At 39.8% G+C, this 23,309-nt stretch overlaps 1 protein-coding gene across 1 annotated transcript in view; it reads right to left on the reverse strand.

Annotated features, from left to right (window-relative positions):
• Positions 1–2,810: 2,810 nt before the first annotated feature.
• The window catches only part of CYP2C (cytochrome P450-like), a 28,715-nt gene continuing 8,216 nt past the window's right edge, over positions 2,811–23,309 (reverse strand). The window contains 6 exon segments of the mRNA NM_001171265.1: positions 2,811–3,188; positions 6,007–6,148; positions 8,962–9,149; positions 16,890–17,031; positions 18,695–18,868; positions 21,045–21,205. Coding sequence (NP_001164736.1) covers positions 3,007–3,188; positions 6,007–6,148; positions 8,962–9,149; positions 16,890–17,031; positions 18,695–18,868; positions 21,045–21,205 — 989 coding nt within the window. The 3' untranslated portion in view covers positions 2,811–3,006.

Genomic DNA, 23,309 nt, shown 5'->3' on the forward strand with positions numbered 1-23,309 from the left:
AGAGAGAGAGAGAGATCTTCCATCTGATTGTTCATTTCATTCTCCAGATGGCAGCAACTGCCAGGGCTGATGAATGCTGAAGCCTGGAGCCAGGAGCTTCTTCTGGGTCTGCCACATGGGAAGCAGGAGTTCAAGCACTTGGGCCATCTTCTACTGCTTTTCCTAGGCCATTTGCAGGGAGCTGGATAAGAAATGGGGCAGTTGGACATGAACCAACTTCACCTGCTACTCCACAACACCTGTGGTAGCTTTGGGAACCGCAAGGAGGGAAGGCCTATACTTCCAGGAATGGAGAGTCCCTACCTGTACTTCCGGGGAAGAAAAGTCCTTGTCAAGGCCCCTGCGGGTGCCTAAAGGTCAACCAATGAGGATCAGACCTGCCTCAACCTTTAACCCCCATGCCCTGAATCTATAAAAGGAGCCCTCCCACCCTCTGACGTGCAACCTCCCTGGCCCCACTCTGTTGGGACCAGGGAACCTTGCTCGGGAGTGGAATCCCAATAAAAGCCTGTGAATTAATTGATTCATCTGCCTGGGAAGATTTGTTACGCGCCAGACACCTTGCAACCAGGCCTTAAGTTTTGTTTTTCTGGGATTACATCAGTGGTGTCTACATTTTTCAAATATTGGCTTTACTTTGCTTATTATATCCTCTGTATTTTAACTGTTTATTTCAGTAGACTACATGGTTATGTTATTGGAGAGGCAAAGGGTCCTTGTCTTTGTGCAAGAATGAATTCAGGTGTGAGACAGAGAGTAGTAGAAAGCAAAGTAGCAAGTTTTACTATGGTATGGACATCTGTAAGAATGGATGGGCACCTCTCCAGATAGGACCTGAGAGAGAATGTGCAGTTTACATTTAGGCTGCAATTTTTAAGGGGATGGGTCTTGCCTTCTTGCCTCTTCTTCTTCTCCTCCTGGAACAAAGGACTTTTTGGATGTACATACAAAAAATTCCTTTCTGACTTTTCCCCCTGAAGTTATCAGACGGGGGAAGCCTGGCTGGTGTCGCTCTGCCTTAAAGGAGCCTTAGAGAAAGGATGGTTATTGAGTAGATGGGGCAGGACATTTGAAGTGCAGATACTGGGCTACACCTGGAAAGTTGCCGGGATGACTTTGCGATGCGGATGCTGGAGATGGATGTCAACTCCTTAGGCCTTTGTCACACACACATAAGTTCATTTATAACTTCCTACCTAACAGTTATATTCTCTTTGTCATTCCTGCTATTGCTTATTAATGCCTTCTCTTATTGTTGTTGGTCAGTGTTGTCTAGGCCTAATCAACTATGTTAGTCTACTCACTGCATAAATAGGTTTAAAGGGAATCAGCAGTATTTCTGCTGTTTATGTTCTTCTAATTTCCTTTGATTTATTTTATGGATGGTTTTTGTGATGATGAAATCGTGTGTTAGCTTAGCTAGGCTGTAATACCCAGATGTTTGATGAAACACTAATACTGACATTCTGAAAGTGCTCTTTAGAAGGGATAAACATGTAAATCCACAGACTTTGAGAGAAACTGCTTATCCTCCATAATATCCATTGGGTTTAACAGACCAGATGAAGCCTTTAAGAGAGAGGACTGAGGTCCCTCAGGGAGGAAGGGCTTCTGCCTCCAGTCAGTCTTTGGATTCAAAAGTACAACATGAACACTTCCCTGGGTCGTACTTGTCAGCCTTCAGGCTCTCAGATTACATATTTGCCAACCCCAGCACTGGATGAGCTACTTTGCTAAAATAAATTGACTTCTCTCTCTGTCTCATTCCATTTTTCTCTAATTACATTCATAATAGAAAGATCAACACATATATAACGTTAGGGTTTCAGAATCTATGAGAAATAGAAGTTCCCATATGCTATGGTGCATTGGTCCCACATTTAGGAAGCCATTCTGAAGAAATAGCACAGGAATCACAAAAACTACATGCATGTAGCAGAATTTGTTTTACAAGTTAAAACAATCTAAATATCCTTGGCAGTAATTTTGAAAAGTACATGATAACTGTGCAACAGAGCATTATGAGAAACACTCATTTTTTACTGTTTGTAAAAATATGCATGATATGTTAACCTCAAAATTGTAGCTATATTCTTATACAATTTTTGATGTATACATATAGATATTCCCCTCTTCTTTGCCTTAATATGCCTATATGTCTGTGTATGTCCATGTAGAGGTGTGTGTATGCCTATATGTCTGTGTATGTCCATGTAGAGGTGTGTGTGTGTGTGTATGTGTGTGTTTAACAACTGGGGGGGGTGCTGAAAAAGGACATCCATGTTTAAGTTTATCTCCTGTTATTTTCTCTGTCTTCTCCCTCTATGTATGCATATATACACACATAAATATGCAAATAGACATATATACATACATAGACATATATATCACCTACATATATACACTTATTTACATTTTTACGTTTTATTTGAGAACCAGAGAGAGTGAGACAAGGATCGAAAGAGAAATCCCTTGTTCTGTTCTTCATATATCTGCAATGGCTCAGCCTGAGCTAGGACCAGTGCCAGGAGCTGGGAATGCAGACAGGTCAACTATGAGGGTAGCACAGGACTGAAACCACTGGGCTTTTACCTGCTCCCTCACAGGGCACAAATCACCCAGAACCTGGAATCTGGAACATAGCAAGGATCACACCCAGGTACACTGATATGGGATGTGGGTGAATAAGAGTCATCTTAACTGCTGTGTAAAAACTTCCTCATTCTTAATAAATAAAGTGTGACATTTATAATGTGTTTCCATTAGGTACATACCACCGATTAAATGCACTATGAATTTTGAGTTGTTTTACGGAAATAATTTTATTGGTGATGAAACAATGAGCTTTATTCCATTAGAGAAATTAAAATGTAGCTTGTAGGACAGAAAACTTGAGAAGACACAGAGCTCATAGATTGGATTCTCATTAGTAAGGACTGGGAAGGTAACAGGTGACACAGATGCCTGAAACCATCTGTGTTGCTCAGAGGGATTCCAGTGCTTTCTTCAGACTGGAACAAAACACAGCTCATAGGAGGGAGGGACAGAGACAAACCCATTTTCCACTGGGGTGGGATCAATATCCTTTGGGTCAACCAGAGGCTTCAGGGTAAAATGCTGCAAGATGGTGGTCAGGAGTAAGAACAGCTCCATGCGGGCCAGGCCCTCTCCAACACAAGCTCTTTTTCCTAAAAATGATACAAAAATTAATATTCACAGAGGAGGCATGAATAACTATGAAGTGAATAACAGTTTTAATTATTTCCTGTTTATCCTATGGCTCCAGCTCTTTACACCCGAACCTGGTTTTCTTCATTTCCTCAGCACACATAAATGTGTTTGTCCTTGGAAAATCTATTTATTTTCTGTGCATCCACAAAGGCACTGCTGTGCTGAAGGTTGCCAGTGACACCTTTCTAATCACTCACCACATACACAGTCACTCACTCACCTGTCCCAGCTGGCATGATAAACACACTGTGCTTTTCCATCTAACTCTGACCCAGTACTCAACAACAAATTTGTGTCTCCTCAGTTGAGTTCCAAAGAATAATCTTAATCTTGGCACTACCTGCTTAAAAATTTTCTAAGCGTTCACCATTGCCCAGTATTTAAAAATGTTGCAAATTGACCACAAACATTTTTCTTTTAATATTCTGTTTTGTTTTTATTTACACTAAGTTTTCTAATTTAGAATATATTGCTCAACTTTTATATATAATTTTGTCCTTCAAAAATATAAAGTCATTATGCTTACTTGATTATTTATTAATAGATAGTATAAGATGGCACAGAAAATCACCCACGAAGCAAAGGCAGCCTCATCTCCTTCCTCTTCTGCTCAGTTCCATAATCCAGCAGTTACTAACTTTACACCACTCCTGAAACAGACTGACAACTTCAGATTTATCTCACACAACAGTCTCTTGCCTGTTGGTAATCCTGAATACTTCTGGATTCAGATGGATCTCATTGATTCTATGCTGATCCCTTGAATGTGCTCAGTGTATACAATTCAATGCCTTGTTTTCCACAGCATTCATTAATGGTGCTAACACAGGGCAATGCATGTGGAATTTAGATTATTTATCTGATCCACAGACTGGAATATAAGATGTTAAGATAAAACTCTTCTAAGGATACCCTCAGTGTTAGGACAAAAGCAGGCCTGGCTCCAAAATATAAGAAGGAAGATAAGCAGTAGAGTGGCAGGGGCTTTGAGATCATCCTAGAGATTATACCTAATCTTGGAACCACAACACCAAGGATAGCTCAATGCCTACTTGTGCAGGTACTCAGATAGGAGCAAATCTCCTATTTCTGTGCCCATTTCAGTTATTTCAGTCAGAAGAGTCCTTCACTCTCTGTGCTGCCTCCTACTTCTCTTTTGGGGTGCACTGAAAATTCTTTTTCCCTCTATTCAGAGCCATCCTTGGTCTGTGTGCTGTTCTTTCCTGCCTGACCTGGAGGCTGCATTAGCCCAGAAGTTCCCTCCTTTTTTTTTTTTTTTTTTTACAGGCAGGGTGGACAGTGAGAGAGAGAGACAGAGAGAGAAAGGTCTTCCTTTTGCCGTTGGTTCACCCTCCAGTGGCTGCCGCGGCCGACCGGTGCACCGCGCTGATCCGATGGCAGGAGCCAGGTGCTTATCCTGGTCTCCCATGGGGTGCAGAGCCCAAGCACCTGGGCCATCCTCCACTGCACTCCTGGGCCACAGCAGAGAGCTGGCCTGGAAGAGGGGCAACCAGGACAGAATCCGGTGCCCCGACCGGGACTAGAACCCGGTGTGTCGGCGCCGCAAGGTGGAGGATTAGCCTAGTGAGCCGCGGCACCGGCAAGAAGTTCCCTCCTTATGTTTACCTCCTCAATCCTGGCCTACCACAGTTGTGGCAGTGGCTGTATGCTTCTAGCCACAGAAGCATCTCTTGGTAAGGCCTTCACTCTCTCCTGCCTGAACATCTGTTTAGGCTCCTATAGCACCCTCTTTCCCTTGTCCTTTCCTCCTTAGAATGGGGACATCTTCCTAATGGACCATATTCTGAATAACACCACATTTGGTCACTTCTCTTGTCCTGTCCTCACCTCTATAAACAGTATTAAAATTAAACCCTTAGGCCTGCGCCATGGCTCAATAGGATAATCCTCCGCCTTGCGGCGCCGGCACACCGGGTTCTAGTCCTGGTCGGGGCACCAGATTCTGTCCCGGTTGCCTCTCTTCCAGGCCAGCTCTCTGCCATGGCCCAGGAGTGCCGTGGAGGATGGCCCAAGTCCTTGGGCCCTGCACCCGCGTGGGAGAGCAGGAGAAGCACCTGGCTCCTGCCTTTGGATCAGCGTGGTGCGCCAGCCGTGGCGGCCATTGGAGGGTGAACCAACGGCACAAGGAAGACTTTTCTCTCTCTCTCTCTCTCTCTCTCTCTCTCTCTCACTGTCCACTCTGCCTGTCAAAAAAAAAAAAATTAAACCTTTAAATGAAACTGTTAGTATGGCAGCTGCTTCTGCTAGAACCATTATTGAGGGAAGATACTCAAATGTTAACTTCCTGACAATTTCACTTGCTCTGCAACAACTCTGGTCCTGCCCTCAAAATGAGTAGAACTGATAACTCTTGGGCTTCCACAACAGACTCCAGCAAAGCATTTGTCACACTGGAGTCTCATTGACTGTTAATTTCTCTTCGTTTCTCCTACAAGAAATAGTGTTTCCCATTCACATTTGTGTTCTTGGGTCTGTGAATAGGGTTGTTACCTGTGAGGTTTTCAGTGTAGTTTATTAAGTGAACTGGAGTCTCAAGGCTGATGATAAGAGCTTTGTTGGAACTGAATTGTAAAAGGAGGTTTTGTGAACCCCAGTGGTGGGTCAGGAGGCATAAGCAGTTGATTTCAGCCTCCAGTGCAAGGCAAAACAGCCTGAACTATGGGAGCAATTCCTTTAAGTCCAGAGAAACTCCCTGTAAAGCCCATCTTCATCTCTCTTGACCCCTGATGTGCAGATAAAAGGAAGCTTGCTTGCCTGCTGAGAAAGGCATGAAGTAATCACTTTTCTTGAAGTTTCCACTTTCATCCAAGAAGTGTCCAGGGTCAAACTTCTCTGGGTTGGGAAACTCTTTGTCATCATACAGTACAGAAGTCAGAGATGGTATTATGTCTGTGCCCTGATAGAAAGAGAAACACATGTATAGGGTTATAAAGAAAGAACTTTGCATAAAATTGGAAATGTCTATCACCTAAACATTTTGTTTTAAAGATGATGATAATGAGCCACAAAATGAAGAATAAATCAATGAGGGGCTGGCAGGGTAAGCTGCTGCCTTCAACCCATATCAGGTACCTTGCTTCTAATCCAGCTTCCTGCTAATGTGCACCCTAGAAGGCAGTACATGCTGGCTCAAGTACTTGGCCCCTTGCCACTTGCGTGGGAGCTTGGATGGAGTTCCTGGCTCTTGGCTTCAACCTGGCACAGACCTGGCTGTTGGGCTGTTTGGGAAGTCAGCCAGCAGATCAAACATCTCTCTATCTTTCCATCTCTCTGTCTCTCCTTGTCACCCTGCCTTTCAAAAAAAAAAAAAAACAAATTTGAAAAATAAGAAGAATTAAGAGGCCAGCTGATAGGTCTTAAATCCTTAAATGCTATAAAAGTGCAGAGAAAAAGTTTTCATCCATAGTTATCTGAATGCTTTCTGAAATACTGTATGGCCTCTCCAAATATATGATGTAGTTCTCATTGCAGAAAATTGGTCAAATGCATAAACTTCCATTGCTGTGTAGACAAGTAAAAGATAACATTTCCGTCCTTCCTGAACTTTAGCAGTTATTCCTATGAGTTGTTTCCTGGTGTGCACGAATTTAGAGCATTTCCTGAGCATAAGGTACAGCAAAATACTGTGGTCGACCCTAGTATAGACTTCCATATTAATTTGAGGTGAAACACCTCTCCTGTCTTATGGGACCTACTACTTCTAGATATGACAGTGTAACTTCTTTGGAGTTGCTCTCACAATTAAATAAATATAAATCTGGGAAAAATATATGAGGTAAACACAGGCAATCCAGGATTGTGATGTGTCTCTAAAGGGAAATTAAGCCCTACAACCAATCTCCGTTCTGCCTGAGAACACTTTGTTCCCACAGTATAAGGTAATGAAGGCCAAATCATATGGTGTTCTTTCCAAGGTAAGAAGATGTAGAGCAAGATTTATCAGCTATAACTTGTGAGGAAGCTTCCATGAGAAGTGAAATCTACCATCAGGGAAGATCTCAAAAGTGTACCAGACTTAAATCCATGCTGTGGGTTGGGTGTCACATTAAAGGAGGAAACTCCCAGAAGGCTTTTCAAGTCTGACTGCTGGAGGATTGAGAAATGCAGATGCGTACCAGAGAAGCAGAAGGAAAACTAATAGATTAACACGTCACTGTTGTGGGAAGTGAGTGTATACCAATGAAAGGTATCTCTGTGGGTACTAATCACTTCCATGAAGCCAAGTAAAACAAGGACTGGAAACATTCATTGATTTAATCATGGGTTTAGGGGCTAGCAGGGGGAGTCACCTAAGACTCTGATGAAAACGGTGTCACCATGTTGGAATATATTTCTCAATTTTTTGATGAATAAAAGACTGATTAGGAAATGTTATATATGTATAACTGTCTTATTCTGGGCATTACAGATCATTGGTTAGATAAGCTTGAGAAGGAGGGGTCCTAGTTTAAGGATAAGAGGTTTTTAAAGTATAAGAGAACTGAGTATGTTCAAATGCTGATAGAAAAGAGTCAGGAAGCACTAGGCTAATCCTCCGCCTAGCGGCGCCGGCACACCGGGTTCTAGTCCCGGTCGGGGCGCCGGATTCTGTCCCGGTTGCTCCTCTTCCAGGCCAGCTCTCTGCTGTGGCCCGGGAGTGCAGTGGAGGATGGCCCAGGTGCTTGGGCCCTGCACCCCATGGGAGACCAGGAAAAGCACCTGGCTCCTGGCTCCTGCCATCGGATCAGCGCGGTGTGCCGGCTGCAGCGCGCCGGCCGCGGCAGCCATTGGAGGGTGAACCAACGGCAAAGGAAGACCTTTCTCTCTGTCTCTCTCTCTCACTGTCCACTCTGCCTGTCAAAAAAAAAAAAAAAAAAAAAAAAAGAAAAGAGTCAGGAAGGAGAGAGAGGATGAAGATTAAAAGAAAGAAAATTTTTTTTGAGTAGGATCCTTGAAAAAATGAGAGGTGAGAGAGCCATGCTAAAAGGAAAAAGTTCACTTTAGTTCAGAGTAAAGTACATCACTCACAAGACACATGAAAGAAAATTTAAAGGTATGGATGAATCTACGTATGCAAATCTAGTGGACAGGTGTTCAGGGAGTTCCCTTCCATAGGCTCTGATTTTCCCTATGCAGTGGAAATCCAGATTTACTGAAAAAGCATATTAGAAAGTTAGGAGTTTGATGAGAGTTCAGGATTGAATGGATCATCATGGAGCTTGGTGATGCAAGTTGTATTAGTTTGTACAACAGGACTGTTGGATAAAACAGAATATATTTGAGGTTGGTAATAATAATGCCAATCTGTTGGGCTGCATGGCCTTTATCTACAGTGATGAGTAGCACAAATACAGGTAGGTAGGGGGTCAGGAGACTACTGAATTGGACGTTTTACAAACACATGAAACTAATAGTAGGGAAGGAGGTGGGACTGTAGAATACTGATTAATTGTTATGAGTTGTAAATCATACACTGGAAGACAGGGAAGTGGAAAATAGACAGACTAATGGACAAGCAATGTGGAGCTATTTATGTACTGAACATTCTGTGGGAGTCTAAGCACCACTGTATTTAGGTAATTGTATCAACTAACTAGAAGGCAAGGCGAATGTGGTCAGAAGGGGAAATATCTGAGTTATGGCAGAAGGTTCAGCAATCTATAATTCTACTACCATGATAACTGATGGCCTAAGATTCCTAGAGAGGCACACAGACAAAAGTTGTATCACCTTTGGAATAAGATACCCGTTGAACTCAATGTCCTGAGTCACTGCATGGGGCAAACTAGTGGGGACCAGGTCAACATATCTCTGGATCTCATGCATCACAGCATCTGTGTAGGGCATGCGGGTCCTGTCCTGCATGCAGGGGCTCCGGTGTCTGCCAATCACATGCTCAATCTCTTCCTGGACTTTAGCTGTCAAGACAGGAATCAAATTTAAAGTTAGTTTTGCTTAATGCTTTAATTACTGTCACATTGTGGTATGAGATGTATAGAATGGAAAATTACATGTTTCTATTTTCATCAACAGAATAAGTTACTCAAAGTTTTAATTTCCTGGGCAGAGAGGAAGTTCATTAGATTTGAGTCTCATAAGAGTCTTAAAGTATGCACATATAAAATACAGTTGAGTCATGAAATTTGCTTCTCAACTCTAATTATCTTTTTTTCTGTGCTTTTGCTTTTTGGACTTAAAAATCTTAGCTCTTGAATCACTAAAGACCATGTACTATCATCACTTGTGTGTGTGTCAGTTTTTATTTCAAATATATTAATTCCAAGAGGGTAGTTACTACCCTCTATAACAAATGTTTTGTTAAAAAGAATAGAGTGAGATATTTAGCTGAGTCAGCACAGAGGAACAAGCAGTAAGTTAACATTTCTTTAGAATGTGATATATGATGCAAATGATGTTATTTAATAATTTCTCAACACAGTTCTATTGTGAATATTATTTTTTGTTTCCAATGACACTCAGGTGAAATGTGGTCTTTCTCATGCTCTTTCACTTACAGAAGGGGCCAGAGGGATGGAGAGACAATCATGAATCTAAGGCCACAAATCTACACCTTATCATCAGAATCTAAAGCCTCTGTTAGAGACTACAGCTCATGTTCCAAAGTAGCAATGCCATATTCAGTAGTTGAATGTGTTTTTAAAGGATTATGTGAAAATGTGATGATATTGTAGGTATTAAGATGAAAACATTTTCAGACAAGTTTATTTTTACCTTCTCAGAATGAGAAGCAAGAGAATGATCATCAAGTAGTAAGTAACCACTGATGAAATCAGAATGCTTGTAGACTGACTCAGTAAGGGATGAACGTGGGAAGCAAAACAAACAAACAAAAAAAGAAAATACATATGGGCATGGGCATGGTAAAGGAAACAATCTAAAAAGCTGGAAGCATTTCCACTAAGATCTGGAACCAGATAAGGATGTCCAGTCTCATCATTACAATTCAATAAAGTTCTGGCAGATTTAGCCAGAGTTATTAGACAAGAAAAAGAAATGGGAAAAGAGGAAGTCAAATGATCCCTGTTTGCAGATGAAATGATTCTATGCAGCAGGGAACCAAAAGACTCCACTAAAATATTAGAGAACTCATAAAACTGTTTGGTAAAGTTGAAGAATATAAAATCAACACACAAAAATCAATAGCCTTTGTATACACAAAAATCTCAATGGCTGAGAAAAAGTTTGTAAAATCAGCCCCATTCACAAATGTTACAAAAAATTTAAATGCCTTGGGATTTAACCAAGGACATCAAAGATATTTACAATGAAAATTACAAAGTGTGAAGGAAAGAAATAGAAGAAAAAACAGAAAATGGAAAAATCTCCCATGTTCATAGATTGGAAGAATTAATATCATCAGAACACGCATGTTATCCCATGCAATTTACAGATTCAGTGTAATCCCAATCAAAATACCAAAGACATTCTCCTCAGAATGACCCTAAAATTCATATGAAATCACAGGAGACCCTGAATAGCTAAGACAATAGTAAACAATAAAAATAAAGCTGGAGATATCACGATACTAGATTTCAAGAGATATTACTTTGCAATTATAATCAAAATAGTCTGGTAATGGCACAAGAATAAGTATATCAACCAATGGAACAGATTAGAAATTCCAGAAAAAAAATCCATGCATTTGCAACCAACTAATCTTTGACAAACAAGCTAAGATCACTTCCTGGAGGAAGGACAGTTTTGATTTTTTTTTTTTTTTTGACAGGCAGAGTTCAACAGTGAGACAGAGAGAAAGGTCTTCCATCCATTGGTTCACCCCCAAAATGGGGCCACTACGGCCAGCGCTGCACCGATCCGAAGCCAGGAGCCAGGTGCTTCCTCCTGGTCTCCCATGCGGGTGCAGGGCCCAAGCACTTGGGCCATCCTCCACTGCCTTCCCGGGCCACAGCAGAGAGCTGGACTGAAAGAGGAGCAACCAGGACAGAACCCGCGCCCCAACCTGAACTAGAACCTGGGTGCCAGCTCTGCAGGTGGAGGATTAGCCTAGTGAGCCGTGGCGCTGGCCAAGATCATTTCCTGGAGGAAGGACAGTCTTTACAACAAATAATGTTGGGAAAATTGGATCTCTGCATGCAGAAGTGTGAAACAAGACTCCTATCTTATACTCTGTGAAAAATAAGCTCACAATACAAATCTAAGACCTGCAACCAACAAATTACTAGAGGAGAACATAGGGGAAACAATGCAGAGCATAAGCATAGGCAAAGACTCCTTGGAAAAGACCCCAAAGCACAGGCAATGAAAGTAAACATAGATAAACAAGATTATATCAAGCTGAGGGGCTTCTGCACCACAAAGGAAGCTCAAATAAAGTAAGGAGGTAACCAACAGACTGTGAGAAAATATGTGCAAATGCTACATCTGTTAAAGGATTAATATCTTGGATATAAAAAGAACTCGAGAAATCAGCAGCAAATAAGCAATTCAGTTAAGAAATGAGCTAAGGATATGAACAGGCATTTTTCAAAGGATAAAATACAACGGCCAACAAACATGAAAAGATACTCAGGATTACTAGCCATTTGGGTTATGCAACTAAAAACCACAATGAGGGGGCCAGCACTGTGGCTCAGTGGGTTAAGTAACCACCTGATACACCAGCATTCTTTATGGGTGCCAGTTCAAGTCCCAGTTGCTCCACTTCCAATCCAGTTCTCTGCTAGTGCACCTGTGAAAGCAGCAGAAGGTAGCCCAAGCATTTGGGCCCTTGCACCTATGTGGGAGACCTGGAGGAAGTTCTGGGCTCCTAGCTTCTGCCTGGCCCAACCCCAGGCCCAGCCCCAGCCCCAGTAGTTTCTGTCACTTAGGGAGTGAACCAGAGGTTGGAAATTTTTCTTTCTTTCTTTCTTTCTTTCTTTCTTTCTTTCTTTCTTTCTTTCTTTCTTTCTTTCTTTCTTTCTTTCTTTCTTTCTTTCTTTCTTTCTCTTTCTTTCTTTCTTTCTTTCTTTCTTTCTTTCTTTCTTTCTTTCTTTCTTTCTTTCTTTCTTTCTTTCTTTCTTTCTTTCTCTCTCTCTCTCTCTCTCTCCCTCCCTCCCTCCCTCCCTCCCTCCCTTCCTTCCTTCCTTCCTTCCTTCCTTCCTTCCTTCCTTCCTTCCTTCCTTCCTTCCTCTCTCTCTATCTCTCTCTCTCTTTCTTTATTTCTCTCTTTCCTTCTCTCTTTCTTTCTCTCTTTCTCTCTCTCGTTTCACTCTTGCCATTCAAATAAATAAATAAATTTTTAAAACAACAAAACCACAATGCGGTTTCAAGTCACCCCAATCAGAATGGCTAACATTCAAAAGTGAAAAAATAAATGCTGGTGAGGATGGGGTTGGGGGAGACATACACTAATACACTGTTGGTGGTAATGTAAAGTACTACAATCACTATGGGACACAGTATAGAGATTCCTCAGAAATCTGAAAATAGATCTACAATGTGACCCAGCCATTCCACTCCTGGGAATAAACCCAAAGGAAATGAAATCAACATAATAAAGAATTATCTGTACCACTATATTTATATCAGCTCAATTCACAATAATTAAGATATGGAAAAAATCCAGATGTTCATCAACTGATGATTGGATAACAACATTGTGGTATATATACACAATGAAATACTACTCAGCCATAAAATATAATGAAATCCTGTCTCTTGCAACAAAATGAATGCAGCTGGAGAATATTTTGCTTGATGAAATAAGCCAGTCCTAAAAAGATAAATATCATGTATTCTCTGATTTGTGGTAACAAATATATAGAGTACATAAAATGTAATGTATATGAGTGAAACTGATATTTTGAGCTTCGATTATTGTTTACAGCCCTTGTCTACACTCTTGAGCAACAGTAGGTTTTCTACTTTCTACTTGTTGAATTATTGATTTAGTGGAAGGTTAAGCTTGAGATTATAAAGAAAATTCGAAGTATGCCATTGTAAAAATTAAAAGAAAAATAAGAAAAGAAACAGAAAGGAGGGAGGTATAGTGGTAGGGTGGGAAGTATAATTATGCTCTTAAAACTGTGTATATAAAATACATGAAATTGTCTCATCTGTATAAATTAACAACAAAAAAAAGAAAATGGTACTCTAATGCACTGTTGATGGGAATGCAAACTGGTGCAACCATTATGGAAAACATTATGGTGACTCTTCAGAAAACTAAAAATAGGTCTACCATATGACCTAGTTATCCTACTCCTGGGAATGTATCAAAAAGGAAATGAAATCAACATATGAAAGAGTTACTGTACTCCCATGTTTATAGCAGTTTAATTCACCATAGCAAAGATATGAAATCAACCTAGATGTCCATCAACTAATGATTAGCTATAGGAAATGTGGCATATATACAGGATGAAATATTACTTAGCTATAAAAAAGAATGAAATCCTGATATTTGCAACAAAATGAATGCAACTGGATATCATTATGTTAAGTGAAATAAACCAGACCCAGAAACACAACTATCACATATTTTCTCTTATTTGTGGAAGTTAATAGATCTAGAGAATACGAAAATTGATGGATGTCATATCATTAGATATTTAGTTATAAATATTGTTTCACTGAATCATAACATGTTAATGACATAAATAACAATATATTCTTTTACCAAATCATGATCATTGTCACGAATTCTTAATTTTGTGATATGAATAGCTTTGTCTTCAAGAAATAATAGTGCATATGTATATAATGTCTGCATTTGAGGTGAACTGATAAAATGTTAAAAAAATAAAGTAATAGGAGCTGGTTCTGTGGTGCAGTGGGTTACCGCCCTGGCCTGAAGTGCTGGCGTCCCATATGTGCGCCGGTTCGAGACGCAGCTATTCCACTTCCCATCCAGTTCTCTGCTATGGGTTGGGAAAGTAGTAGAAGATGGTGCAAGTCCTTGGGCCTCTGAACTCACGTGGGAGACCTGGAAGAAGCTCCTGGCTCCTGGCTTTGCATTGGCACAGCTCTGGCCATTGCGACAATTTGAGGAGTGAACCATCAGATGGTAGAGCTCTCTCTCTCTCTCCCTCTCTCCCTCTCTCCCTCTCCTTTCTCTGTGTAACTCTGACTTTCGAATAAATAAATAAATCTTAAAAGAGTAAAATAATAATTTCAAAAATATTTTAAAATTTAAAAATTCAAAAAATCTAAATGCAAAAGTGAAAACCAAAGTGTCTGAAAAACATGACACAAGAAATGTTTTTGCAACATGCACATGATTTTAAGTTTTTAGGGAAATGTATATTATTTTCAGTCATAATCAATATAGGCCTTTAAAGAGTTAGTGATGTGGCTCAGTGGGTTAAAGCCCTGGCCTAAAATGCCTACATCCCATGTGGGCACTGGTTCATGTCCTGGCTGCTCCACTTCTGATCCAGCTCTCTGCTATGGCCAGGGAAAGCAGTGTAAAATGGCCCAAGTCCTTGGGCCCCTGCACCCACATGGGAGACCTGGAAGAAGCTCCTGGTTCCTGGCTTCGGATCAGCACAGCTCCAGCAATTGTGGCCATCTGGGGAGTGAACCAGTGCATGAAAGACCTCTCTCTCTCTCTGCCTCTCCTTCTCACTCGGTGTAACACTGACCATTCAAATTAAATACATAAAGTGATCAATTTCAGTTCACAATTGATCACACTGATAGGTGTAAGAGTCAAAGGGATCACACAAACAAGTCTAGTGTCTGCTAATACTAGCTGATAGAATCAAAAAGGGAGAGAACAATCCATCATGGGAAGCGGGATACACAGTAGACTCATAGAATGGCAGATGTCCTAAATAGCACTCTGGGCTCAGAATCAGCCCTTAAGGCATTCGGATATGGCTGAAGAGCCCATGAGAGTATTTTAGGCATGGAAAGCCAAGACACCCTGGGGGAGGGGAAGGAAGACCTAAATGGAAGATCTCTGTGAGTGAGATCCCAGTGGAAAGAACAGGGCCATCAAAGAAGGAGGTACCTTTCTCTGAAGGGAGGAGAGAACTTCCACTTTGACTATGACCCTGTTGGAATAAGATCGAAGTCGGCGAACTCAAAAGGCTTCCATAGCCTTGGCAACTCATGACTAGAGCCTAGGGAGATTACTGATGCCATAAACAAGAGTGTCAAATTGTTAAGTCAACAGCAGGAGTCACTGTGTACTTACTTCTCATGTGGGATCTGTCCTTAGTGTGTTGTCCAATGTGAAGTAATGCTATAACTAGTACTGAAACAGTATTTTACACTTTGTGTTTCTGTGTGGGTGCAAACTGATGAAATCTTTACTTAATATATACTGAATTGATCTTCTGTATATAAAGATCATTGAAAATGAATCTTGATGTGAATGGAATGGGAGAGGGAGTGGGAGATGGGAGGGGTGTGAGTGGGAGGGAAATTATGGGGGGGGAAGCCATTGTAATCCATTAACTTTACTTTAAAAATTTATATTTACTAAATAAAAAATAATAAACAAAAAAAAGAAAAAAAAACTTTAAAAAAAGAGTTAATGATGTTATTTTGTTGGAGGCAGACTGTGTCTTGTGACAAAAACACTATCTCACAGGATCTTAACAAATAAATTTTGAGGCTGTGTTTCTAATTGCATTTAAAAGCATTTCCTTTTCATTATAGCAAGAAAGATGAACTTCAAAGTTGAAAAAGTGGGTGCTTACACATTGGAGATATGCTTCATGAAATCAATCACACCAAAATTGTCTTAATCCACCAAAATACAAAACACAATATTGTTGTTAAAGAAATGTTGGCTTACATGAAGACTCAATAAAAATAAAAAAGAGGGGATGGCACTGTGGCACAATGAGTTAGAACCCTGACCTGCAAGTGCCGGCATCCCATATGGGCACTGATTCGAGTCCTGGCTGCTCTACTTTCAATCCAGTTCCCTGCTAATGTGCCTGGAAAAGCAGCAGAGGATAGCCCAAGTCCTTGGGCTCTGAAGGAGACCTGGAAGAAGCTCCTGGCTCCTGGCTTCAGATAGGCTCAGCTCTGGCTATTGTACCCATTTGGGAAGTGAACCAGCAGGTGGAAGACCTGTCTCTCTCTGTATCTACTTCTCCCTGTAACTCTGTCTTTCAAACAAACAAACCAAAAAAGAGGTGGAAAAATATGGAAAGATTGCATCTGCAAAGAAAATTTTTTGAGGACAATTTTGTTTATGCAAAAAGATTCATGAAAATACATTTTTTTAATCTGAGTACAACTCAGTCTTTTATTGGAGATTAAATCTTTTAGATGGAGATCAGTGTTTCTGGTTTTCTGTTGAGTAATTACATGCATCTGACTAGAAATATCTTCTGCCAAAAATATACTGAGACTTAGAATGCTATCAACTTGTATCTTTTTAGGGAAAGAGGGATTGTTGTTCTCTCCAGATTCTAAGACAACATTGTTACTGCGTTTGTTCTAACCCAAATCAAGGATACAGCACCATATCAAGGAGAAAAATGGCTGCTGCTTTCTAGTCTCTGTTGTGGTTTAAGAATTTCATCCCATCATTAAGACACTCTAATTTTACTTTAATTAATCTAATCCTAGGAACCCTTTCTTGTACTTTGTCTAATGGTTGAAGGGTATTATGGTTATTGGTGCTGTCTTCCAATTGCTATCTAAAATTTCATCCTGCCCATCACCAATGATCATACCTGTAATCTCAGGATGCTTCAACAGGAGCAAGAGTGCAAATTTCAATGTGTTGCTTGTTGTATCTGTTCCCGCACTAAACACATCCCATATAGTAGTGATCAAGTTGTCCATGGTAAATTCAGACTGCTTCTTGTGTTTTTCCTAGCAAAGATGCATTAGCATTGCATGATAAATAAAAACCCTCAGTGGTGACATAAAATAATCTAGTATAACATACACAATTGGCAAATTAAGCCAGACACAGGACAGTGCTCTACTTGAATTGCTAGGATTCATTTGAACTGCTAAAATATAAGTAATATATAGAGTACTAAAAAGTAAGTATATGAGTGAAATGGACATATTGAGATTTGATTATTGTTTGTAGCCCTTGTCTATACTGCTGAGGAACTGTGGTTTTTATACTTATTATTTGGTGAATTCTTTACTTAGTGCAGGATTCAGCTTAGCATATTGATTCAATATAGCAGGATTCAATATAGCATTCAATATAGCAGGATTCAATATAGCATATTGAAATATGTCATCACAAAAATTAAAAAAAAGGAAAGAAGGAGGAGGGTGGTTGAGTGAGGGATGGAGGGTGAAGGGTGGAAGAATCATTATGTTCTTAAACTGTATAGATGAAATATATGAAGTCTGTTCCTTTTATATAAACAAATAAATGAAATTTAAAAACATATATTCAAAATTACCAAATTCCAAGTCTTTCTGTCTACTCAGTGAGGAAATTAATTTATCCATTTCTTTCTAAAATATTTTTATTAAGTTTTTCATTACTACTGTCAATCCTACCTGTTATTGTCGCTTTTATCATGAATATCTAAATCTCTTTCAAGCCTCCAGACCCACTCACCTCCAAATTACATCACTATCCCCAACTTCGACCTTCCTTACACCTATCAGGGTTCTTACATTAGAACCAGACAATCTATGAAAACTCCACATACTTGGTCACTGTACTTTTCATTTCCTAGGTACATTTTATCCTCCAATGGTCCTAAATACTTACTGTAAGCTCCATTTTTTAGGTAACTACATTTTATTCCTGAGTGGGAAACCCCTCTCCTTGCTGTGCTTTCTCCTAGGTCAGCAAATTGACAACCTACAGCCCCACATTCATTTACTAAAAAAGCCACATAGCACCTGGCTAACCCACCTGCATCTGGCTGTGTCCGTAACATGTGTGCTGGCTTGGAAAGCATCAAAAATAGTAACATTCTGCTTTAGTCTGAGCACAAAAACAAACAATAACCCCCCCAAAAAAAATCTTGCTCATTCCTACCCCCTTTTCAGTGCTCCTAAGCCCTGCCACACTCTCATGTAGGGCTTATGGTGTCTAAGGTGTCTGATTCCTTTCCTCCCTTCAACTGTAAATAAAATATCTCTGCTAATTTCTCAGATCTATCAAGCCTTTCTCAACCTGAGCCCTAGTCATACAAAGTAGCCTTTACTCACCCCATCTGTGAAAATTTCCTATAGTGTTTCCAAGGGCAAATCTTTCTCCTTTGTTAAATATTCTATCCATGAAACTTATTTTATGTACAATGACACATTATCGTCATTCTGCAAGGTGTATATATGTCTCTCTATGTGTATGTGTCTGTTTCAATTTCTCATGCAAATAAAGAACTAAATTTAACAAGGCCAGTATAATGTCTTCTAATTTTTTTTTTCATTCAGGATTTTACAATATCTCAAAACTCACACAAGCAATGGACACAACCTCAGGAAGAAGCATTTGTTTCATCTATGAGTCATATCACCCACATAAATGAGGTAGCAAATCAGAGTCCCTTTCTACCTTTTCCATTTTAATCAGGAAATGGTCAACAAAGTCCCGAGGATTATTCGAATCCAGAGATTCTTGATGTTCTTGTACCTTCTCCAAAATAAACTTGATCTGGCCATCAATATTTTTAAACAACTGGCGATGACTTCCTGGTAGATAATGTAAAATGGGAAAAATATTGTAGAGCTGAAAGAGGAAAGAATTCTTTGTTAGCTCATTTTTCTTGTTATGTATCCCACATTCTCCTGTGCCCTGAGTCGATAAAGAGTAATAAGACTTGTTCCTGTACTAGAACATGGTAATTTAAAGGAAAGAGTAAAGAAAAAAATGACCAGTCTTACATTAATTTCCCAGCTGTTTTTGAAGGGATTCAGGAATTGCCCCTGTTGTCATCTATCTCTGATTCACAAAAGTCAGTCAACAATTCAAAGAGGGCTGGTGCTGTGGCATAGTGGGTAAAGCCGCCACCTGCACTGCCGGCATCCCAAAGGAGTGCCGGTTCAAATCCCAGCTGCTCCTCTTCTGATCCAGCTCTCTGCTATGGCCCTGGAAATCAGTAGCAGATGGCCCAAGTCTTTGGGCCCCTGCACCCATGTGGGAGACCCAGAAGAAACTCCTGGCCCCTGGCTTCAGATAGGTGCAGCTCAGGCTATTACTGCCATCTGGGGAGTGAATCAGCATATGGAAGACCTCTCTCTTTCTCTCTCTCTCTCATTCTCTGTTTCTCTCTCTTACTCTTTTTGCTTCTGCCTCTCTGTAACTCTGCCTTTCAAGAAGATAAATAAATCTTAAAAAAAAAATTCAAAGACAACAACCTAGTGAGATCAATGCTAGAAGCCAATGTTAATCCCAACACTCCTATGCATATTTCTCCAAGAAGACATCTAAAATGCTAGTACTCATACTCTTGTTGTAATGAAGAATACAACAGAAAGGTTAAGGGAGTGACCAGATCACTTATCTTGCTCTGTGTAGGTATTTTCCCTCTTCAGGAATGTGTACATTTACCCGACTCATCTGGTCTTTCCTGGTCCTGAAGTTCCCTGACACTGCTTCAGACACTACCTTAATGACTTAAGATAGGCATCTAAACAATTTATTTAGTATAGTAACATGAATCAAAGAATAGTTATAAAGATAAGAACTGTAGATTTCAGATATGGATTACTTATTGTGTAGCCTAAGCTACTTTAAAGAATATTCTGGTTAGTTCTGAATCCTAATTTCCTATTCCAGACAACTCATGTGTAGACCGTTTGTCCTCTGGAATCCTTCCCAGGTAAAACACATCCTGACCTTATGAACTCCATGGGGTGTTAGGTGTTAGATCATACAACAAAGGCTTTTTACATTCTCTGAAAGTATACAATAGCAACAAATTTTACACTACCACCCTGTACATAAAAAATGAGAAATATTTCTCAAAAAAGCTTACTATAAATGAGGCATTTGCTATTTTATTTCACTTTTTATTCTACTTTATGTCTTAATTTATATTTTCACATATAAAATGGATTTGATAACTCAGTAATTGCTTGCAAGTTCTAATTTAAAAAAATTACTTTTGGCATTTTAAAAGGATCAGAGGAATGGGCAAATGATTTGGTAGAAAATAATTTCACATTTAGGGGCCAGTGCTATGATTTAGTAGGTTAAACATTCTCCTGTAGCTCCAGCATCCCATATGGATGTCAGTTCAAGTCCCAGGTGCTCCACTTCTGATCCAGTTCCCTGCTGATGGCCTAGGAAAGCAGTAAGTGCTTGGATCCCTGTTACTGCATGAGAGACCCAGAAGAAGCTCCTGGCTTCTGGCTTTAGATGGTCCAGCTCTGGCCATTGCAGCCATTTGGGGAGTGAACCAGTGAATGGAAGACCTCTCTTTCTCTCTCTGTCTCTCTCTCTCTGTGACTGTCTTTCTCTCCATCTCTCTCTAACTCTACATCTCAAGTAAATATTTATTTTAACTTTTATTTAATAAATATAAATTTCCAAAGTACAACTTTTGGATTATAGTGGCTTTTTTCCCCCCATAACCTCCATCCCACCTGCAACCATCCCATCCCCACTCCCTCTCCCATCCCATTCTTCATCAAGATTCATTTAAAATTATCTTCATATACAGAAGATCAACTTGGTATACACTAAGTAAATATTTCAACAATTTGAACGCATACAGAAGCACAACGTATAAAGTACTGTTTGTGTACTAGTTATACAGTTAATTCACATAGGACAACACATTAAGGACAGAGATCCTACACGGGGAGTAAGCGCACAGTGACTCCTGCTGTTGATTTAACAATTGACACTCTAAATAAATTTTAAAAAAATAATTTCACATTTAGAGGGATCTTGATTTTACCTGTATCCAGGGAGTGCCTAAAAGTTCAAAGTTTTCATGAAAATACTTGATCAAGGTTTTAAATTTTTCATCATCATAGTCAAAACGATTCTGGAAAATGACGGAGCAGATCACGTTGCAGGGAACACAGAACAGAAGAAAAGTAGGATCACAAGGAGATGCTGAGGAAAATGGAGTAGAAATGAGTGCACAGTTCTCATGCATATCTTAAATTGATTATCTTCGATAACTGAGAAAGTTGACTACCTAGACACATTATCATCATTATAAACTCCACATGCCTGCAATAAAATTACATTACTCAACAAACTGTCTTTTCTACTCCAGTTTATTTGTTAATTTTCTCCAAAGTATTCTCTTCTTCACATCATTTTTCAAAATTTCAAATATGCAAGAAGGAAAATATATGAGAAAGAGTCATAAAGATATCTTTAAATGGGTGGAAGGTAGGTCTCAGTGTGAATACTCTCATTATGTACACAGAAAACAATTACCTAACACAAGCCAATAGGAAACTTGAAATTGTATTTTCAAACAGTTGAAAAATAGGTGTACTTTCCTTGAAGAAGAAAAGAATGAAAAATATTGAAATTGTATTTGAATATTTTAAAAAATATGCCATAGTTTTGGAAACAGACTTCTGTATGCAATTAAGAGTATGACTCAATTTTCTAATTTTTGACAAATGGTAGCTCTTAAACCTTACCACATATCTCTTCTCCTTCAGTTAACATCTGAATGGCCTGACTTTAAAAAAGAAAAAATAAAATCTCAAGGGCTCTCTTTAACAAAACAAGGAATTTTAAGTGACAGGGAAAAGCAGGGATACATGACAATATCAAATGAGTGCAACAATTATCCATTAGCTGACATCAAAGAAAGAAAATTTTTGAATTGCTTGAAATGGAATTCAAAAAAATTATTTTAAAAAACTCAGTGACATACAAGGTAATATCAATGTAAAATTCAAAGAAATCCAGAAACACAATTCATAACCTGAATGAGAAGTTCAACAAAGACAGAAATAATCATAGAAAATAAACAGAAATATGACAGCATAATGTAGTGACTGAAAAAATTGCAGGTGAGACTTTAAACATTTGAATAAAATTTTTAAACTGAATGACAAATAATTTGAAATAGCCCAGTCAGAGTGAAAAAAGAATAAAGCTTGAAAAACTGTGAAATTGCCTACAAGAGTTGTGGGATACCATTAAACCAACCTATGTTCACAATATGGAAATTCAACTGAGAAATGAGATGGAGAAAGACAGAGAAAGCTTCATTAATGAAATCCTCAAGGAAGTTGAAAACTTCACAAGTTTTGGAAGAGATATGAACAACCAGATACAAGAAGCTCACAAATTGTCAAATAAATTGAACTCAAAGAGCCTCTTGTAAGTACATTATAATCAAATTTTTAAAAAGTCTAAGACAAAGACCGGCGCCGCGGCTCACTAGGCTAATCCTCCGCCTAGCGGCGCCGGCACACCAGGTTCTAGTCCCGGTCGGGGCGCCGGATTCTGTCCTGGTTGCCCCTCTTCCAGGCCAGCCCTCTGCTGTGGCCAGGGAGTGCAGTGGAGGATGGCCCAGGTGCTTGGGCCCTGCACCCCATGGGAGACCAGGAAAAGCACCTGGCTCCTGGCTCCTGCCATCGGATCAGCGCGGTGCGCCGGCTGCAGTGCGCCGGCCGCGGCGGCCATTGGAGGGTGAACCAACGGCAAAAGGAAGACCTTTCTCTCTGTCTCTCTCTCTCACTGTCCACTCTGCCTGTCAAAAAAAAAAAAAAAAAGTCTAAGACAAAGAGAATTCTAAAATCAGCAAGAAAAATCTATCAAGTCACATGTCAGGGAATTTCCATCAGATTATCAACATATTTCTCAGCAAACATTATGCAGGCCAACTGAGAATGAGATGATACATTCAAAGTGCTGAAAAGAAAAAAAAAATATCAGTCAAAAACACCATAGCCAGCAAAACTGTCCATCAAAATGAAAGAGAAATAGTATCTTTTTTTAAAAAAAGATTTATTAATTTATTTATTTGAAAGGTAGAGTTACAGAGAAGCAGAGGCAGAGAGAGAGAAGTCTTCCATCTGCTGGTTCACTCCCAAGATGGCTGCAATGGCTGGAGCTGCGCCTATCCAAAGCCAGGAGCAGGAGCTTCCTCTGGGTCTCCCACATGGGTGCAGGGGCCCAAGGACTTGGGCCATCTTCTATTGCCTTCCTTCCTTCCCTCCCTCCCTTGCAGCCAATTGGGGAGTGA

This window comes from Oryctolagus cuniculus, chromosome 15 (assembly GCF_964237555.1).
Source record: "Oryctolagus cuniculus chromosome 15, mOryCun1.1, whole genome shotgun sequence".
Lineage (NCBI taxonomy): Eukaryota > Metazoa > Chordata > Mammalia > Lagomorpha > Leporidae > Oryctolagus > Oryctolagus cuniculus.